This window comes from Halyomorpha halys, unplaced genomic scaffold, assembly GCF_000696795.3.
Source record: "Halyomorpha halys isolate HHAL.00 unplaced genomic scaffold, Hhal_1.1 Scaffold398.1, whole genome shotgun sequence".
NCBI classification, from domain to species: domain Eukaryota; kingdom Metazoa; phylum Arthropoda; class Insecta; order Hemiptera; family Pentatomidae; genus Halyomorpha; species Halyomorpha halys.
Window position 1 is genome coordinate 168,993 of NW_027109697.1, and position 17,814 is coordinate 186,806.

The 17,814-nt window shown below is 31.7% G+C and overlaps 2 protein-coding genes across 2 annotated transcripts in view; both read right to left on the reverse strand.

The window, feature by feature from the left end:
- Nucleotides 1–1,264: 1,264 nt before the first annotated feature.
- LOC106682248 (zinc finger protein 135) lies at nt 1,265–10,483 on the reverse strand. The gene is made up of 5 exons (XM_014422994.3): nt 10,212–10,483; nt 8,686–8,820; nt 6,480–6,668; nt 4,085–4,255; nt 1,265–1,838 (listed from the first exon to the last, which is right to left on the reverse strand). The coding sequence occupies exons 1-5, from the start codon at nt 10,481–10,483 to the stop codon at nt 1,493–1,495; spliced, it is 1,113 nt and encodes a 370-aa protein (XP_014278480.1). The 3' UTR covers nt 1,265–1,492.
- Nucleotides 10,484–10,558: 75 nt separating this feature from the next.
- The window catches only part of LOC106682247 (kelch-like protein 30), a 16,984-nt gene continuing 9,728 nt past the window's right edge, over nt 10,559–17,814 (reverse strand). The window contains exons 6-10 of the mRNA XM_014422993.3: nt 16,492–16,691; nt 14,226–14,349; nt 14,006–14,147; nt 11,647–11,740; nt 10,559–10,980 (exon numbers count right to left, since the gene is read on the reverse strand). Coding sequence (XP_014278479.1) covers nt 10,846–10,980; nt 11,647–11,740; nt 14,006–14,147; nt 14,226–14,349; nt 16,492–16,691 — 695 coding nt within the window. The 3' untranslated portion in view covers nt 10,559–10,845. The remainder of the gene's footprint in view (nt 10,981–11,646; nt 11,741–14,005; nt 14,148–14,225; nt 14,350–16,491; nt 16,692–17,814) is intronic.

A 17,814-nucleotide genomic window follows, 5' to 3' on the forward strand; every position in this document is an offset into this window, starting at 1 on the left:
GTTAATGTAATTATCTGTAAAATCGTCCATTTAATCGCAAATGTAAAAAGAACAGAAGTTGTAGTCAATATTATTTCCTAATAGCATTTACTACAATGTCTATAATTGGTACATGGCAGATATTTAGTACATCTGTAATGAAAATCCATTAAGCTGTTTTCGATAAATTCGTGCTTCTTTCTCTGCTCTGTTTAGACTCATTTATATGTTAATATTAATTCTAAAACATATTTATTGTTCTAAAAAATTAAATTAACTTGGTAACTTTTGCAATCAATGTTTTCCAGGAACAGTTAATAAAAATTGATTTTTTTAAAGGAAAACATTGAAATAGAAAGTTTGAGTAATAATTGTTTCTAATATAATGGAGACAGTTGTTTATTAAAAAACAAAAAAAAGTAAAAACAAATATTTTTCATAACATTTAATGTTTACAACAAAAACATGACTGAATTCATATTAATTTAACAAAACCAAAATCAACAAAAATATGCGAGTACTCTTTGAGTAATTTAACTTTGTTTTTAATCCCCATACCTAGCCATTTCTGGAATACAGAGTGAGGCAGCAACTCTGACTGTTAACTGTCAAATATGGCGTATCGGATGCCACTCCTATGAAATGTATAATCCCCACCTTCTGGCATCACTCATCCTGGATAATTCAGCTTTGTGGTTGTTCTTGTGATATAATATAAAATATTACAGCAAGTTAACATTGCATCTTATCCCTTACAATCAGAGACATTAGACTGGATCTACACGTTCGCCACTTCAAGACTTGTTCAAATGCTTGTTAAACAAAGCGAGCAACAAACCTTGGAATCCACTCGCTTGTTTTGTTCTTTTGATTTACACTAATAAATCACTTTCATAATAAAAAGGAACAAAATAAAGATAGGTGGAACAAGGAAGGAACAAAAACAACCCATATCTTCTTATAATACTTAAACTATTCATATCTTTCAACGCTATTTATGTATCCATAATGTATCTTCTGTATATCCTTTCCTGATGGCTTGAAATTCTGGCTAAAACATTGCCATTAATAAATAAGATTTACTTATTCGTATTCTTCACTGATTGCACCCCCAACCCTCTTATGTTCATTAAATAAGGGCTTTCCTCAGATAGGTTTCAACTTTTAAAAGGTAAATTTTTTGAACTATTATAAGAACAAATGAAAGCATTATAATAAAAATAAATAATAATAGAAAACAGGCTACAATCCAATAAAAAGGGGTTGAAATTAAAAGCATTACAACTTATGTTATACTATACATTTTAATCATCAAAATCAATTTTTTATTTTTTACAATGAACAGAAAGATAATAATAATAAAAAATGAAATTAAACAACATACAAACGCACAATTTAATTCATTAGTTGTGGCTTATTAATTTAACTCTTCACAAAGCTATTGCACAATTTCATAGCACCTACCGGACGGCTATGACTTCTGAAGACGAGCCGAGAGCAAACAACATGAAAACTATTCTTCTTGCTTGACGACAACTGAAGACATCTTCCCGACATGTTTCGCAAGGATATGTTTCTTCAGATTACCCTTATGAGAGAAGCGAACGTGGCAGACAGAACAAGGGAAAACAGGCTGCTTGCCGCATTCCCACTTGATGTGATTGTTAAGACTTGTTTTGAGTTTGTAGCCGCGTCCACATTTCTCGCAGTAGAACTGTGCGGTAGCCATGGATCCCCTTCCGGCAGGTTGACCTTTCTTAGCGATGTGTAGCCTCATGTGCTGCTTCAGCCCGTGCCTGTGGTGGAACTTGTTCACACAAAGCTGGCATTTAAACATTGGTTCTTTTCCGCATTCCCACCTGTTGAGATTTATAAACATTTTAGTAACATAAGTCATTCTAAAAATTATAACAATTTCATTCAACCAATAAATAAGATACAATCTACCAATGATTTAACTCTAAACTGCCCATGAACTTTGACTGCAGTTTATGTCACATAATCATCTAGTCGATAAGCATAGCATAGCATAGGATAGGATACAAAAGGGGTATGACGATAAGCTATCACTGAGGGAGGCCACTTTTCTAACTGGTGCTTGGAGTGGTGGGAGAGTTCCTGCCCCTCCCTTTTACCTAGGATTATCTGGAACCGTCTTTAGTTTTGTCCTAGCTAACACCAGCTACGATCGTTCTGGATTCTGTCGCCTAAAAGATTTTTAGACCCCTTTAAATTTTTTTTAGAATCAAGTTTATTTCTTGAAGGATACAAATTTATTTACTAATGTATTCCTTAATTTTACATGTTCAAAAGGGTTTTTTTTTAATTTAAAAAAAATTTTTTATTTTTACATTCTTTTGATTTATTTTGCATTGTCTAAATGTATTATAGAAAATGTGGTGATATGTAATAACTTTCTAGAGTCCTTATTCAGTAATTTAGTTAAAAAATCCACTAAACATTCTTGTATCAGCTGATTGCATAAATAGATTCAGTCCCTTTAAGGCTAGTGACAATGTGTCGTCATGGTTTTAAAAAAGAGGTTTTTAAACTTTATTGAGCTAAATAATACATTTAATCCATTATGTAATGCTTATTTAAATGAAATATTAAAAAAAAAGAAAAGAAACATTTAAAAAAAAATTGGAAATATTATTGATTGACTGAGTGTATAGATGAGTGGAATATGGTCTGGGTGCGGTCAAAAAAACTCAAATAGTAAATAATTATACTATTTTTATTGAATCAACGTTTCGCCCCATGTTGCAGGACTTCGTCAGGGCTGTTTTGACGGGAGTCAAAGACAGAGTGAAACTCCACCTTATTGTTTTTGTTTTATGTACATCTCCTGTACTTTTTTAACTGTCTATTTTACGTGTTTTTACTCTTGCCATTGTTACTTATTTTTTATTCTTATCATTGTTTATTCAAGTTTATTTTATACTGATACTATTTTATGTCTTCCTTACTTTTATTTATAAGTAATTACTTATCACTTTATTTTTACATAATATTTATCCTAGCTTAAATTACCTTATTGTTGTAATATTCTCAGTTTTCTTTTTTTTTTTTTTTTTGTATCTTTTTAGCCCTGATGAAGCCCTGCAAAGTGGGGCGAAACGTCGGATATTAAAATAGTTTTAAACTATTTGTTCTTTTTTTTACCGCAACCCTGACCATCTACTTATATTTAAATCTTTACGGTCAACTATATATACATATATACTATATTATTATTTATTTATTTAATACCAGATCGGCCTGGTGGGCCTTACATGGTTAATGTATGAGGTACGCACTATATTGTAATATAGAGAATGCTCAACTCCTTCAGGAGAGAAAGATATGAGGAGGGGTCTTGGCGAATGGGATTAGAAGAAGAAGGAATAAGGAACCCAACATTGTGACATTAGCGAAAAGATCTCGAATAAGATGGATAGGACATGTAGAGAGGATGTCCGATGAAAGGATACCAACCCAAGAAGATGCTCTATGGAAATAAGGAGACCCCCGGATCAGATGGCTGGATGATGTGGAATAGGATCAAAGGCAATTGAATGTTCAAAGATGGAGTGAGAGAGCAAGAGATGGAGGAGATTAATTGGCTGTAGAGGAGGCCCTGGCTGGTTCTTGTAGGCAGTGTAATACTTTAATAATAATATATTGTATTATTTTATAATTTTCATCTACTTTTGTAATATAATACTAAGGAGTATTTCAGATTCAGCGGCAAATTACCCCAATGACCTCCTTCATGATCATATTCGAACAATTCTCACAATAAAATATGAATCTCTCCAAAAATATTTTTTTATATTTTCATAACAGATTCAACGAAAATTAGATCATGTATATTAAATGAATTACTGCTGTAGATTCCTATTCATATGTAATTTAACTAATTTAGTTTTTGTACATAATCCTTTTTATTATCAGAAACCGTCAATTAACTCTTAGTTACATGGTCATTTTTTCAACTTTTTTTTTTAAATTTCTTGTATGAACAAATCTTTCCTACATTAGTTAGCGAGGAAGTAAAAAAATACATCATTGTAAATGAAAACTGGATTAATAATGAGATTTCAAAACAAGAAATAGAAAATACCTGCGATGCCTGCAGAGCTGGGTACTGGACTTATATCTGTTGCCACAATCAGGACAGAGGTAAGGAAACTCTTCAGCGCTGCGTTTGTTGTCACCTGAGTGTTTTCTTGAAACATGATAATTGAGAGAGCCGACCCTGGTGAACGATCTGGGGCACAATTTGCATTGATACCTATAAAAAACAAATCAATTTATTTTAAAAAATTAACTTACATCAAACATCTGGAATTTTGAAAGGATTATAAATTATTTGTAAATTTTATGATTGATGGGATTAAGTGTTAGATGGATTCAGAAAATTTGGAGATGATAACAAAAGACTCATTAGTGAATCCATTCATATCCATCTCAAACCTAAAACTGTTAATCATAAAGTAGACATACATTTATAGTCACTTAAGCTGTGATACCTCTTAATAACAAAAAAAAATCAATAACAGTTTTAATACTTGATAAAATAAAAATTTGTATTAAATTTTTTTTTCCATGTCGGAGTCATGGCTGTTCCGCCATAAGGGTTCTAACAGCCCAATAAAACATTGCAAACTTTAACTATGGCTGGTCATTGAAGTCATTTCTTATGTCCTCGAGATGAGGGCAGTCAGATATGTCATATCTGACTCGAAGCAAAAAGAGCATAGAGGATTATCTCTCACTCCGATTCTATGTAGATGAGCACCCAAATAATCATGACCAGTAACAGCTCCAAAAGCAGCAACCGATATGTTGCGGGGAATGTCAGGTTGTATACGATCACTCGGACTGATGAGAGCAGCAAACTGCTTTCCTTCTGCAGATTGCTGATGAATTTGCTACAGCTTATTTCTCAGGGAGGCATTGATAAGACTTTTAGTAGCAGCGAAACTAGTGGATATGTGAGGCATGAGCATCTTTGACCATGGCGTCGGCCTGTTCATTTAAAAAAATCAAAGCATCAGCCTAGAGACATCTTGCCTCGATCATTGTTCTGTAGGATAACTCCATTATTTATTTATTTTTTTATGGCTTGAAGAATTCTTTCCAGATGTCACTAGAATGAAGCACTAATTTTAATTTTTTTTTTTATAATGACAAAGTTGTTTTTGTAACTACAATGTATCACAATTAAGTACCCATGTATCCCTTGTACATTCTCAGGTATTATGATTTATTAAAAATCAATTATCTAAAAAAGCCAAAAACATTATACCAGATAGATTTTCAGAATAAAGATAAGCAGTCTAATTATTATTTAGCTTCAATTTACTTTAGCTGTAGTAATTTTTTATCATGATATTTCCTTATTTTTAATATAAAGTTAAAATAATTTTTAAAATATGAAATTGCCTATATTTCAGAATAATGTTAAAATAAACAATAAATTGAGAAAATTGTGCTATATTACATGAAAAAATATTAACTTTAAGATTAAAATAAAAAGATTTAAAAAAAAAAAAAATAGTATAGTTGTGAGTTGGATATCGGATTTCAAACCAGAACGATGCTAGCAATTTTGTGGGTACTTTGATGTCATGGACAGCTTGCAATGTATCTGTCGTCGGGATGCCAGGATAATCGCTGAAGGCAATTATCCAAAAATAAGTTAATTAATTAAGATTGAGTCCTACGAATGATAATAATTGGATTTCCTTTCCAAGGTCCTATTTTGAGTTAGCCAGCACCATCTATATTCTGGTTTTATATAGACCAAGTACCCAGGCGCTCTCATATTTCACATTACTATTCCGAGCAAAGCTGGCTCTATCCCAGTATCCGGAGACAATACCTCCTTAGTACATTTATATTTCAATCCTTACTAACAAAAAAACCTTTCTATATCATTGACCTCCTCACCCTACATTTATTCATTCATCTGTTAAACACAAGATCCCAACCTACCGATTTGTATATCCCTTAAGATTCCTCGTTAAGATCATTCAAACACCAATTTTATATCCATCTCCTGGACTACTAAACTTCTGTGAACGTTAGAACAAAATAGAAAACAATATTAACATGGATAAATCTTTGTTCATATGTTATTTAATATTAATATTGTAATAAATTTATTTAATTATGTTCTTTGTGAAGACTGTATCGTAGCACCAACCCATTAGATTACTACTTATATTGTTCCATTGCTTACTTTCTTAAAGAGAAAAAATGTAACAATGGGAAGAGGTTCAAATTGCATAGCAAGTTTTTGACAGTTGTCCCAAGTGGTATCACTGTAGCATCGAACAACTGACTGAAAGATGATTGACAACAACGAAAGATATTTTTTGTTTGTTTTTTATAAAACCCATTAATACTAACATTATTCTGATATTCAGTTATTTCTTCTATGATTTGAAGCCAATATGTAAATTTTAAAAAGAACATTTTGTAAACAAGATATGATTCCTACAATTACTTACTGTTCATCAGATGAATGCGACTGAGCCGACTCTCCTTGCGGAGAGACAAGTTTCGCCTCGCTGTGACAGTCGATGAGGTGAGCGTTAAGTTGAGCTTTGAAGTGAAACCGAGTATCACACAGTGGACATTCCAGAGATGGTTCCTGACCGCATTCTTCTCTCTGATGTGTCTCCATGTTGACTACATGCCTGGAAATATAAATAATCCTTCAAATTGTTAGAAAAAATATAATTAGATTTATTTCTATCTGGACATAAGGAGAGTGGAGCTTTGAGGCTCCATTAAACCATCAAATTCTTCTCATATCCAATCCTTACAGTCCAAAATCCTTAATGCTCCTTATTTTGTCACAAATCAAGAAATCCATCAGGACCTCATTGTTCCATATGTTGCCGATTTGGCCAGAACTAGATACCAATCCTTCCATGTTAAACTTCCCAACCACCCAAACCCACTTTGTTCTAGCCTGGCTTCTCTTACATTATCTGATAATCCACCTAGGAATCTCAAAAGAAGATAGCCTCGAGATCTTCTCAAGTAATATTATTGGAGTTCTATCAATGGGTAGATTCTCCACATGTTTGTATTGTCATTTTATAACTAATAGCAAATTTAATAGTTGTATATAATTTTATACATTTGTAAATAACAATAAATAAATTATTAAAAAAAAGTATATTTCAAAATTAAGTAAGTAAATATCATACTAAAAATGGACGCAATTATTTTCAAAGGTAGTTAAATAATGCCAGAGGAATGGGAATTGGGTTTGATATTAAGAACTGAGCACCACAGTTCTAATTGGACATATGCTAAATATTGTAATTTCATCACGCTTCAAACGCAATAGTTATTTAAACACTATTAGTGTCATGTTAATTAATCATAAAGACATTTCCTTGTGCCTTGATTGTCCAGTGACCTAGTGTCCTGAGAAAGAAACAAGAACTTGTTCAATTAATATATTAATTATAATCCTTATATCCTTAACTACGCCTCTTTATTTATTATTTTAAACTTTGATGCATCGCCTCTATTATTATATATGAGAATATGTCCATTATTTAAAAATTGTTAAACATCTTATTTTACAGCATCAATGTCAATAACTGTTCCTCAATGAGGCTGCAAAGAGATTCCTCTAGGTTTTCTAGAGAACTAACCAGAACTACAAAAGTCACCCTTTGCAAGATGCTGGTCTGGCCAGCACCTACGGATCGGAATTCTGGATGATCAACAGGATAAATGAGCCAGTTATTAAAAGTCATATTCACGAGAAAAGTGAAAAAAAAAATTTATGGCCCAGAACAAAAGAACAGCAGGGCAGGAGGCGTCACAACATGAAGCTTCACTCAGAATTTTGTGATTTTGTCAATCACAAAAGATTTTCCTGTGCAAGACATCTAAATTGAATGAAGCAACATCATATTAAGGTTGCTTACTACATACTTATGGAAAAAAAAGATCAGAAGGCTGGAAGACCACTGGATAAACCAGATAGGTAGAGGCGCAACGAGCTGATGGACCATGGCACTGAAAAGAGAGGAATAAGCAAATTTTCCATCGCACGCTAAGATCTGCACAGGAAAGTACATATTACCAAAAGCTATAACAAAATACTGGATTTTCATGTAGTAAAGAATCGAAAAAAGGGCAGTGAAAATCCAAGATATGTAAAATTATATATAAAACACCCAAATAATACAAAAATCAACAATTATTGTTAATTAATTAGGGTGTCCCATTATTTCCATTTTGCTTTCTTTTTTTCTAATTATTTAACGAGAGAAACAAGTAACAATCGGATGGGGCAAGGCCTGGTGAGTACAGAGGATGAGTTAGACATGGCTATTATTAAATAAGTGCCTAAAGCTCCTTTACTCCTTATTTCACAGTCAATCCCCCCTAAAATTGAAACAGCAACTAAAGAAACCCTTTTCGACATATACTTCACAAATCTACGGGACAGCCTAAATAACCAACAAAATTTCAATCAAAAACAGTACTTCAGATTACACGATCTATCAGTAACAGAACACTGCACATAGACTTATACATACCTACTGTACAATACCACATTAAAACATCATAAAAGAAATTTCATGACAAACTCCAATAGACTTGTACAAGATAGTACTTGAAAAGATGTTAAGTCATAAAAAGAGCAAGTTAATTTATCAAGTACATGTTAAGTACTAATGTTACCTGAAATATTTGCCGCACTTCTCGCAGGTGCTCCCGTCTGAATGTACTTTGACATGTGTCTTCAGTTCGTGTTCTGTTAAAAAAGTGGTCCCACAAAACGCACATTCGTACTCGCAATCTGGTGAACAGCTAGAACTTAAAATAAAAAGAGGTATTAGAGTCAACTGAAACTAATCAATACTATAAATTAATTACAACCATAAGTTAACTAATAAAAGCGGAAACTAAAAAAAGGTTCCATTACAAAGAATGGTTTCAGTTATCCTCTCCTTTTTTGTTAGATTTTTTTTTAACCACTTGACCCATTCGAGACAGTACATATTTTAGGAGACCATCCCCAGAATCCCAAAATTTTTTCTTTACTTTATATTGACCATTTTTTATTTTTTCATATAGCACAGGCATATTTTATTATATAGATTATTATTATTTTATATTTGTTCTCCCTATTTTAGAAATTATTTAAAATTTTTTTGGAAAAATGCATGCTGTTTCTAAGAGGACTGACTAATGAGCCTCTCTATAGGTACTTTTAACCCATCTGTGCCTGCCACTGTTAATTTTGATATCAGCCCATTGGTGGATATCATGATTGGAGTTTTGACCCTTTCCTAATGATTAAATAAACCCTTCAATTCTATAGTATGGTATTTCCTAAGTTTTTCTCCCACAGTGGATATTATATTATTATCCTATAATATATAGGATATTATATAATATTATTATCATTAGGGATCCTGACATCAATAAGTTCTGCCTTTTTTGCTCTTAAATCTATATTATTTTACACATGATAATATTTGAAATGGTCAAGGCATAATGCCACAGAGCAATTATCACATTGATAAAATATTTCTTTTCTTTTTTCTTCTGATAAACAAACTACACAGCTTCTGTGAGATTTCTTTGATAAAGTCATTTCGATAGGGATTGGAAAATTTTGGCCGATAAATCTTTGTTTTAATGATGGACATGGAATAAATGTCCTTTTTTTTTTTGGTGGTGTATTTATTTTAGGTATTTTTTTTTCAAGTACTTCTTCCACTAATTTTTGCTTGAAAACATGAAATGCTCTGTCCTTATAAATTCTCTCAAAAAGAATCAAACTTTTCAAAAGAATCATGTCGTGACAAAAAAAAAAAAAACAACTCCTTTTTATACAACTTCTGATAACATTGCATAGTATGAAATTTGCTGAGAAGTTGATCACCTCCAATAACTCCACCCATGTTTTTACTATAGTCTAAAACAACTTTTTTTCCCTCTCATATCAGCAAACTCTAGGTTATGCATTGGTGCAGCTAATATGCATGGATTTAATATGCGCTTAGGTGATAAATGCCCAAGTGAAATGCTGCTCTGGTAATAGTTGCCAGGCAAAATGTGCACAAAAAAGTGCTTAGGATGCAAATAGGTTAATCAATGATTTGGACTTAGTTAATTATCAACGATAAGACAATTTTTTTGATTATTAATTATAACAGTAAAAGATAATTATCAGAAACAGAGTACTATATCGTAACTACCTGTGTTTTTCCAATTCAGTTTCCTCTGCAAATTCAGCCCCACACCAATGACAGATTATCGTCGACTGTACATGATCTATCTCCACATTGCTAGTATCATCGGTCTCGACCACTTCTTCCTCTTTAAGGACCACTTCTCCGTCTTCTTCTTCGAGCACAATCACAGTTAAGGGGCTTAGGGTACTTAACTCTTCTCCCACTAAGAAACCATATCCATTAATATTAATAAAAATGGGACGACATACAATAGAAAGCATGCAACAACACCACATGCCAAACTACTGCGAAACGATTCGAAAGAAGCAGGAAAGAGGAGAAAATAAAGGATAAATAAAAAAAACTTTCCATTAGTCTCATCATTACTACGAGTATATTTAAATATATTCATAAATCTTCATATTTACATTCAAATTAATTATTGTATTTTAATTAGAAAATAATTTCCTCTTCTTCAAAAAGAAAATAAGAATCTTCCTTACGTAATTAATCAAGATTGTCCTACTTACCAAATAAGAATTAAACAAGGAAATATACAGATCTTATTTTTCTCCATAATTAATTTAATATTTCTTCTTTAGAGAAAAATAGAACAATCATATCTACAAGGAGTATAGAAAGATATAGGAAGCAACTCCTATATCGGTTCTCGCCCATAAACCGGGACCATTAGAGATGCGAGAGCTGAGGAACTTCGTCCTGGAAGATAAAATTCAGATGTTCCATTGGAAGATGCCACTTCTAAACAGGGTACATCTTTCAAGCTTATAACCTGGAAAAAATATGAAACATTGTTTTAAGGTATCGTGTTTGAAACTAAATTCTTAAAATATTATTAAAATAAAAAAAATTTGAAGTTTTATTGAAAATATGCATTTTAAAATCACTTGAGTCCAGAGATTGGGAAAAATTAGCTATAGTTGAAATTAATAGCTAAAATTGCCATGGATACGATATTTATTTATCAATGGTTCATTCATGAATGTTTTAAGGTATCGTGTTTGAAACTAAATTCTTAAAATATTATTAAAATAAAAAAAATTTGAAGTTTTATTGAAAATATGCATTTTAAAATCACTTGAGTCCAGAGATTGGGAAAAATTAGCTATAGTTGAAATTAATAGCTAAAATTGCCATGGATACGATATTTATTTATCAATGGTTCATTCATGAATAAGGGTCGTTGCCATGGCAACTTTAACTATTAGTTTCAATTACAGCTAATTTTTGCCCAACAGTCCAAATAACCAAGTCTTAAAAAATCATATAGCTGTGAATGAAAAGCCTAGTGTACAAATGAAAAGCTTTACGAAACTGAAGATTAGAAAATATTAATTTCTACAATTCTTATAAACTTAAGATGCTTACTATAGCAACAAAATTTTAACAAATTGTCCGATACACAAATAAAAATTTAACATGAAGACTTAATTGGTACCTGTTTATCTTTATAGGTGCAGAATGAAGGTATCATCTCACTCTCACTTAAAATAATCTTCATCTTTTCCCAACGACCACTCGAGGGTTCAAATCTGCCAATAAGAAAATTATTAGTAAACAAAAATAAAAAGTGAAACAAAATCAAATTCACTTAAAATGAAAATTAAGAGTATTCGTTGATTGATTGAATGAATATTTGAAATATAAATTTTTTAATCTTTTTTTGAAAATTATCGATTCACCGTATGTACTTGATAAAAGGAAGATGGTCAAAATAACTCAAACAGTAAATAAACTATTTATTGCGAGCCATTTTGCCCCACCTTGCAAGGCTTCATCTGGGTTAAAAAAGACACAAACAACTAAAATAATGTAACACATTAAGAAAATAAAATAACATGAAATAAAAGTAAGCTGATGTATGGCTGAAAATTAAGTAAAATATGTTAAAATGTATTTAAAAATGAACAAAGTAAACAAAATAAAATAAGATGTACAGTGAAAAGTACGAATATACAAGAAATACAAGAAAGTAGCGTGTTAAATGGAGAAATATTTCCTTCTTTTACCATGTTAAAACGATATAACATGGTTGAGAGTCTGTTAAACGGAGAAATACTTCCTTCTTTTAACATGTTAAAACGGTATAACATATAAGGGGTATTCATGATCTTTGGTTTAACATGTTAAAGTGTGTTAAATGGAAAAACTCATGTTAAATCGAAAAAAATTGCCTTCTTTTACCGTGGTAAAACGAAATAACATTTAGCATGGCTGAGAGTCTATTACTAGGTCTGTTAAATGGAGAATGACGTCACACAATAGACCAGTTGAGATCACCGCCATTTTTGTTGTTGTGAAAGCTCAGTTCTTTTGTGTGTTTGTGGTATTCATATCCCTGTTATTAAACCAGAATTGATAATTTTAATGATACATCTGAGAAAAAAAACAGAAGAGGTAATAAGGAACAAATTGGATGGACAGTTAATGAAGTGACGAAGCTGTTGGAAATTTTATCAATAAGACACTCATAAGCTAAACTTTCACACAAATTCCACTTTTCACTCACTCTAGGCATGCAGTAATATAATTACTTAAATCAAAACTAAAGTAAACAATAACATGAGGCTCTGGAAGGAAGGTTATAAACATAAAGGCTTATAAAACAAGTTGCTGAGAAAATCCGCTAGGGGCTCTTATGCATTTAATGTTTAACATGACTTCAAATAGGACTGCTCACAATTCTATAGTTATAACATTTAACATGGTAAAACATTTTACATTTAACACAACATCATGAGTACCCCTATAACATGGTAGAAAGTCTGTTAAATGGAGAATGACGTCACGCAACAGACCAGCTGAGCTCGTCAACCTTTTATTTGTTTTTATTTTATTCTATTTGTTGTCGTGTTAGATTACTTGCTCGTAGTTTGTGTATTAATATTGTTTTGAATGTTTTTAAAACTAATAAAGCAATGGATGACATTATAATAATGTAATGAGTTTGTCAATTAACTCATCTTGATTCTCTTCTTCACAAGTTAGAAGATCAACATGGCACTCAGTGGCCAAAGTTTCACACATGTGCCAAACTTTTTACTTACTTTAAGTATGTTGTAATAAATTACTTTAATCAAAACTTAGAAGTAAACATTAACATGAAGTTTAGGAAAAAAAGGTTATAAAACAAGTTGCTCATAAAATCTGCTAGGAACTCTTATGCATTTAACATTTAACATGACTTTAAAAAGGGCTACTCACAATTCTATACTTATAACATTTAACATGGTAAAACATTTTACATTTAACACATCATGAATAATCCTATAATGAAAATGGAAATATTGACAAATAACATTGAAATTTGAACAATTAAAACTGAATTTTTTATAGTTCACATTTATAAACTTTGTATTTGTTGTTATTTGCCTTTTCGTTACATTTCAAATACTTTTTTATATTTATTGTTAACTTATACTTTCCCTGAACAACTTATCTTATTTTCTTTAATTTACTTTGTTATTTTTTATAAAAACTTTCACATATTTTATATCATTTTGATCATACTTTACTTTTATTTCATGTTATCTATTCTCTAACTTTTTTACTTTATTTTAATTGTTTATATATTTTTTAACCCTCATGAAACCCGGCAACTTGGGGCGAAACTTCACCAAACATATCAATTATTCAGTGACTGTTGTTTTTGTGAAATTTGATGATAATAGTTATCCCTTAATTTTAGCCCTTTTAGTGCCGGAGGACAAAGCATCACTAAAAGGGTTAAAATTATAAATTATACAGTAACTGTTATTGTGAAATTTACTAAAAATAATTAATAGCGGTTCCTGTACCTGAGCCATTCCTGACAAGACGCGATACACACCCAGGAATCGAGGCAGAGGCCTTTCAAGTGTTGATTCGTCGCCTGTATAGAAAACACGCTAACTTCGACCCAGCTATCAGAGTAGGCATCATATCTCTCAAGCAGACAACCTGTACATAAATACCGACATTAAAATATCATTCCATTATATAATACAACAAATACAAACCTGAATTAATTAATGTTACATAATGATTCCTCAAATTGCCTCCCGATACAATAGACTGCGGAGCAACAGCTTACAAGATCATAAACTTCGTAGCTCTTTGGGGGTTGAAGCTGCATCCAATACTTCTCATTACGAGAAAGCATCTATTCAAAACATTTCCTATTTCAAATAATATAACAAATAATTTAAATTATCATAAACTGATAAAGCTGGAATATACTCATTACCAGAAAAGGAGCTGTACCAAAAGTGGACCCCTTTACATTAAATAAATTGTTTTATTATCCCCGTACATTAATATTTACGTACCCTTTACATTAAATAGCTGTAAAAACTTAGAGATAGTGGCATGAACAGTAGAGTAATAGAAAGGTTATTCAATTTAATTATTGAATAACAGCTAGAAAAATGAAATAACTAAAATAGTAAAGACAGTGGTTTTTTTCGGCCAAGACTCCCATTGGAGTCCTATACAGCCTAACCATGGTTGGGGGTCAAAGCTTTTCATTTTGTGGGACCACCACTCAATGAAAAAAGTCAACGCCCCTTTCCAATTCAAAATCTCAAATTGGTAAGACTAAGCCTAATTACTGAGCTATGGGGCAGCCCATAGACAGTGTTAACGTGATAGAAAATATTAAAATATAAAATTACAGATTCTCAGTATAATGAATTCATTGAGTTTACCAAAATCAGAGATGTGTGAAAATTATTAATTATTATATTAATTGTTAATCATTAGTTATAGTTGAAACTAATAGATAAGGTTGCCATGGATACGACCCTTATTCATGAATGAACCATTGATTAATAAATATCGTATCCATGACGATTTTAGCTATTAGTTTCAATTATAGCTAATTTTTGCCCAACTCTGACCATAATTATAAGGCAATTTAGTATTTATAGAAATATTAAACTTATCGTTTATTAGATTAATGATTTATTATAATGATAGGTTGAGAGTGATTTATTTCATTATTAACACATACAATTTTGATCCAATATACTCTCAACTTTTATTTTCAGAAACTCTCCAACGTTTCGGCACTCAAGCCATTTTCAAGGAGACAACCTTAAATATTGATGTCATGTTCTTTAAACAGTTTTTACAGCTGACATCCTAACATATGCCGACGACACATGTCTATTGTCAGTGAATAATGATCCTTCCATTGTACCTCAAACCCTCCAATCCCACATCACCACCCTTGAAGAATGGTGCCAAAACTGGAGGATTAAAATAAATTCCAATAAATCCCACCAAATCACATTTACCCTTCGTCGTAAACCTTTGTTTTGCCACACAATAACGTTTAATAATACCCCACTTATTCCTGTTGAACAGATCCGTTACTTAGAACTAAATCTGGACAAACGACTGACATGGAATAGAACTGAGCAATGATCTGAAGGCAGGTCATCTAAGGATTCAATTCTGGATTGAGAAGAGGGTATTCGGAAAATAATAAAGATATTTAAATATCAGGATTTTTTTAAGGGATGTAGGCCAATAAGTAGGATCTTAGGAAAGAGGAAGGAATAACTTTTAGAAGTTGCAACTCGAGAAAGAATCATAACACGAGTATTGGATGTTCTGTGCCTACATTGATCTTTGGCGTTATAATCTCCTCTAGCTTTAAAGTGTGTACCAAAGGAACAGAATTATTAGTAAAGATGGCTATAGGCAAAGGAATTACCAAGAGGGAAAAACATCTGAAAGTCTTATGTTAAACGGACAAGAGGATAAGCAGACAAATATTAATTGAACAGTATTAGACAGAGTGAAAGGAATAAGGGAGTGAAGTAAGGATTAATGAATAATTATACAGGAACCTGCATGGGATGTGTCGTCAGGGTGATCTGTTTTATTGTATTGTATATATTTATGTAGGAGATTGATAAGTATGCTGAGTGATATTGCAACCTGATGTATTTAGGCAGCATAGATGAATAAAGTATTTCTCTCTCTCTGATGTAGTCACGTATGTAGAAGTAAGAATGCATTGTGAAATGGGTTTCAGTCAGCAAAACTATGTTCATTGAGGAATATGTCAAGTTTTTCTTAGTGATTATGTAGTTCATACCCAAGTATGACTTTTTTTTTTCTATCACAGCAACTCATAATTAAATAAATTTTTTTTTTTTTTTTACAGATTTTCGGATAATTTTATCATTTACCATAAGAAAATTACTAAGCAAAAACAAATTAGGGGACCACATTTGGCATACTTCCTCTTTAATAATAAATATAATAAACTAAGAGATAAAAAGGGATGACTAACCCAGAAGGAAGGCTTAGGCGACGGCAAAGCAACATAGAGATTGCCCTCTACGAAGGCAGCTGGTGGTCTCCTATTGGTGGAAATCTTCAATGTTTTGCTTTGTGGAATATTTGGTAACAGGCTCCATTTGTTTTCTTTCAGTTTATACACCTCACATGATATACCATTAGCCTTTAGCTCTTCGTGGTTATGTGTTCCACCTAAAATTCAAACAAAAAATGCTAAATTGGAAGATTTTTGATTGACCGTGTGTAATATATAAAATGAAGATGGTCCGGGTGGGGTCAGAAGAACTCAAATAGTAATCAAAATATTTATTGTAAGCCAATGTTTTGGTTCAGTTCAATGGGCTAAAAATGATACAAACAACTAAAATGAAGAGACTTTATTGTAATTATGTGTTTATATGTTTATATATATATTGTAATATCCTCTTTTTGAGTAAATTGTATATTTTTATGTATAAAGGATTTTTGATATGTTTTTATTTTATGTATCGTTTCAATATTGTTCGTTACCTTTTTTAAACCAAAAAGAAAGTTAACCAATTTTGTACAGTCAAATATGGAGTGGAAAAGGGCATTATTCTAAACAAAGAAGATGGCGGCGCGTGTCTTGCCAAAAGTTCGTTGAATCGCGGCCATGTTGAGTAGATTAAAATATTTTAAAAACTTTATTTTAACTTCCCGTCAAAATTGAAATAACAATACATTTAAGAAAAAATAGAAGTTAAAAACAAGTATTAAAGAAAATTATTCATAAAGGAAATCATAAGAAAAAACTCAAAACCGTAGTGCTACAATCAGTGTTGAGAACGAATACCTATAGAAGGTGAAGGAAGAGCGCTTGTTTTTTGGAATAATTCCGTTGCTTAGGCACGGGGGGGGGGGAATGATGCTTCCTGGATGCAGGAGGTCCTCATCATCTCAAGGGTAGACATCTTGAAAAAGAGGACATCAAACAGGCACCCAAGAACAATAAGGGACTTTTTGTTTAGGATCGCCAATGAATGAGATGAGTGAAAACTTTTAGAGGACAAATGCTTAATTAAAATCAGTGTTTTTTTGTTGAGAAAGAAAACCTTCCATCATCAAAAGAAGATTGTATAAATTGGTTAGTGTCATACAAAATAGAATTTAAGTACATTTGCAAAGGTAGTTAATAAAAAAGTTGACTGTTCTGATTGCCTGGAAACCCACCCTGAGATTAAGAGTCAATTATATTATAAAATTTAAATAAAATTCCATCTGTTTTATAATAAAGCTTTTCATTTGAACCTCAGATATGAGAATAAGTATAAATTTTCCTTTTTATTTACTTTAA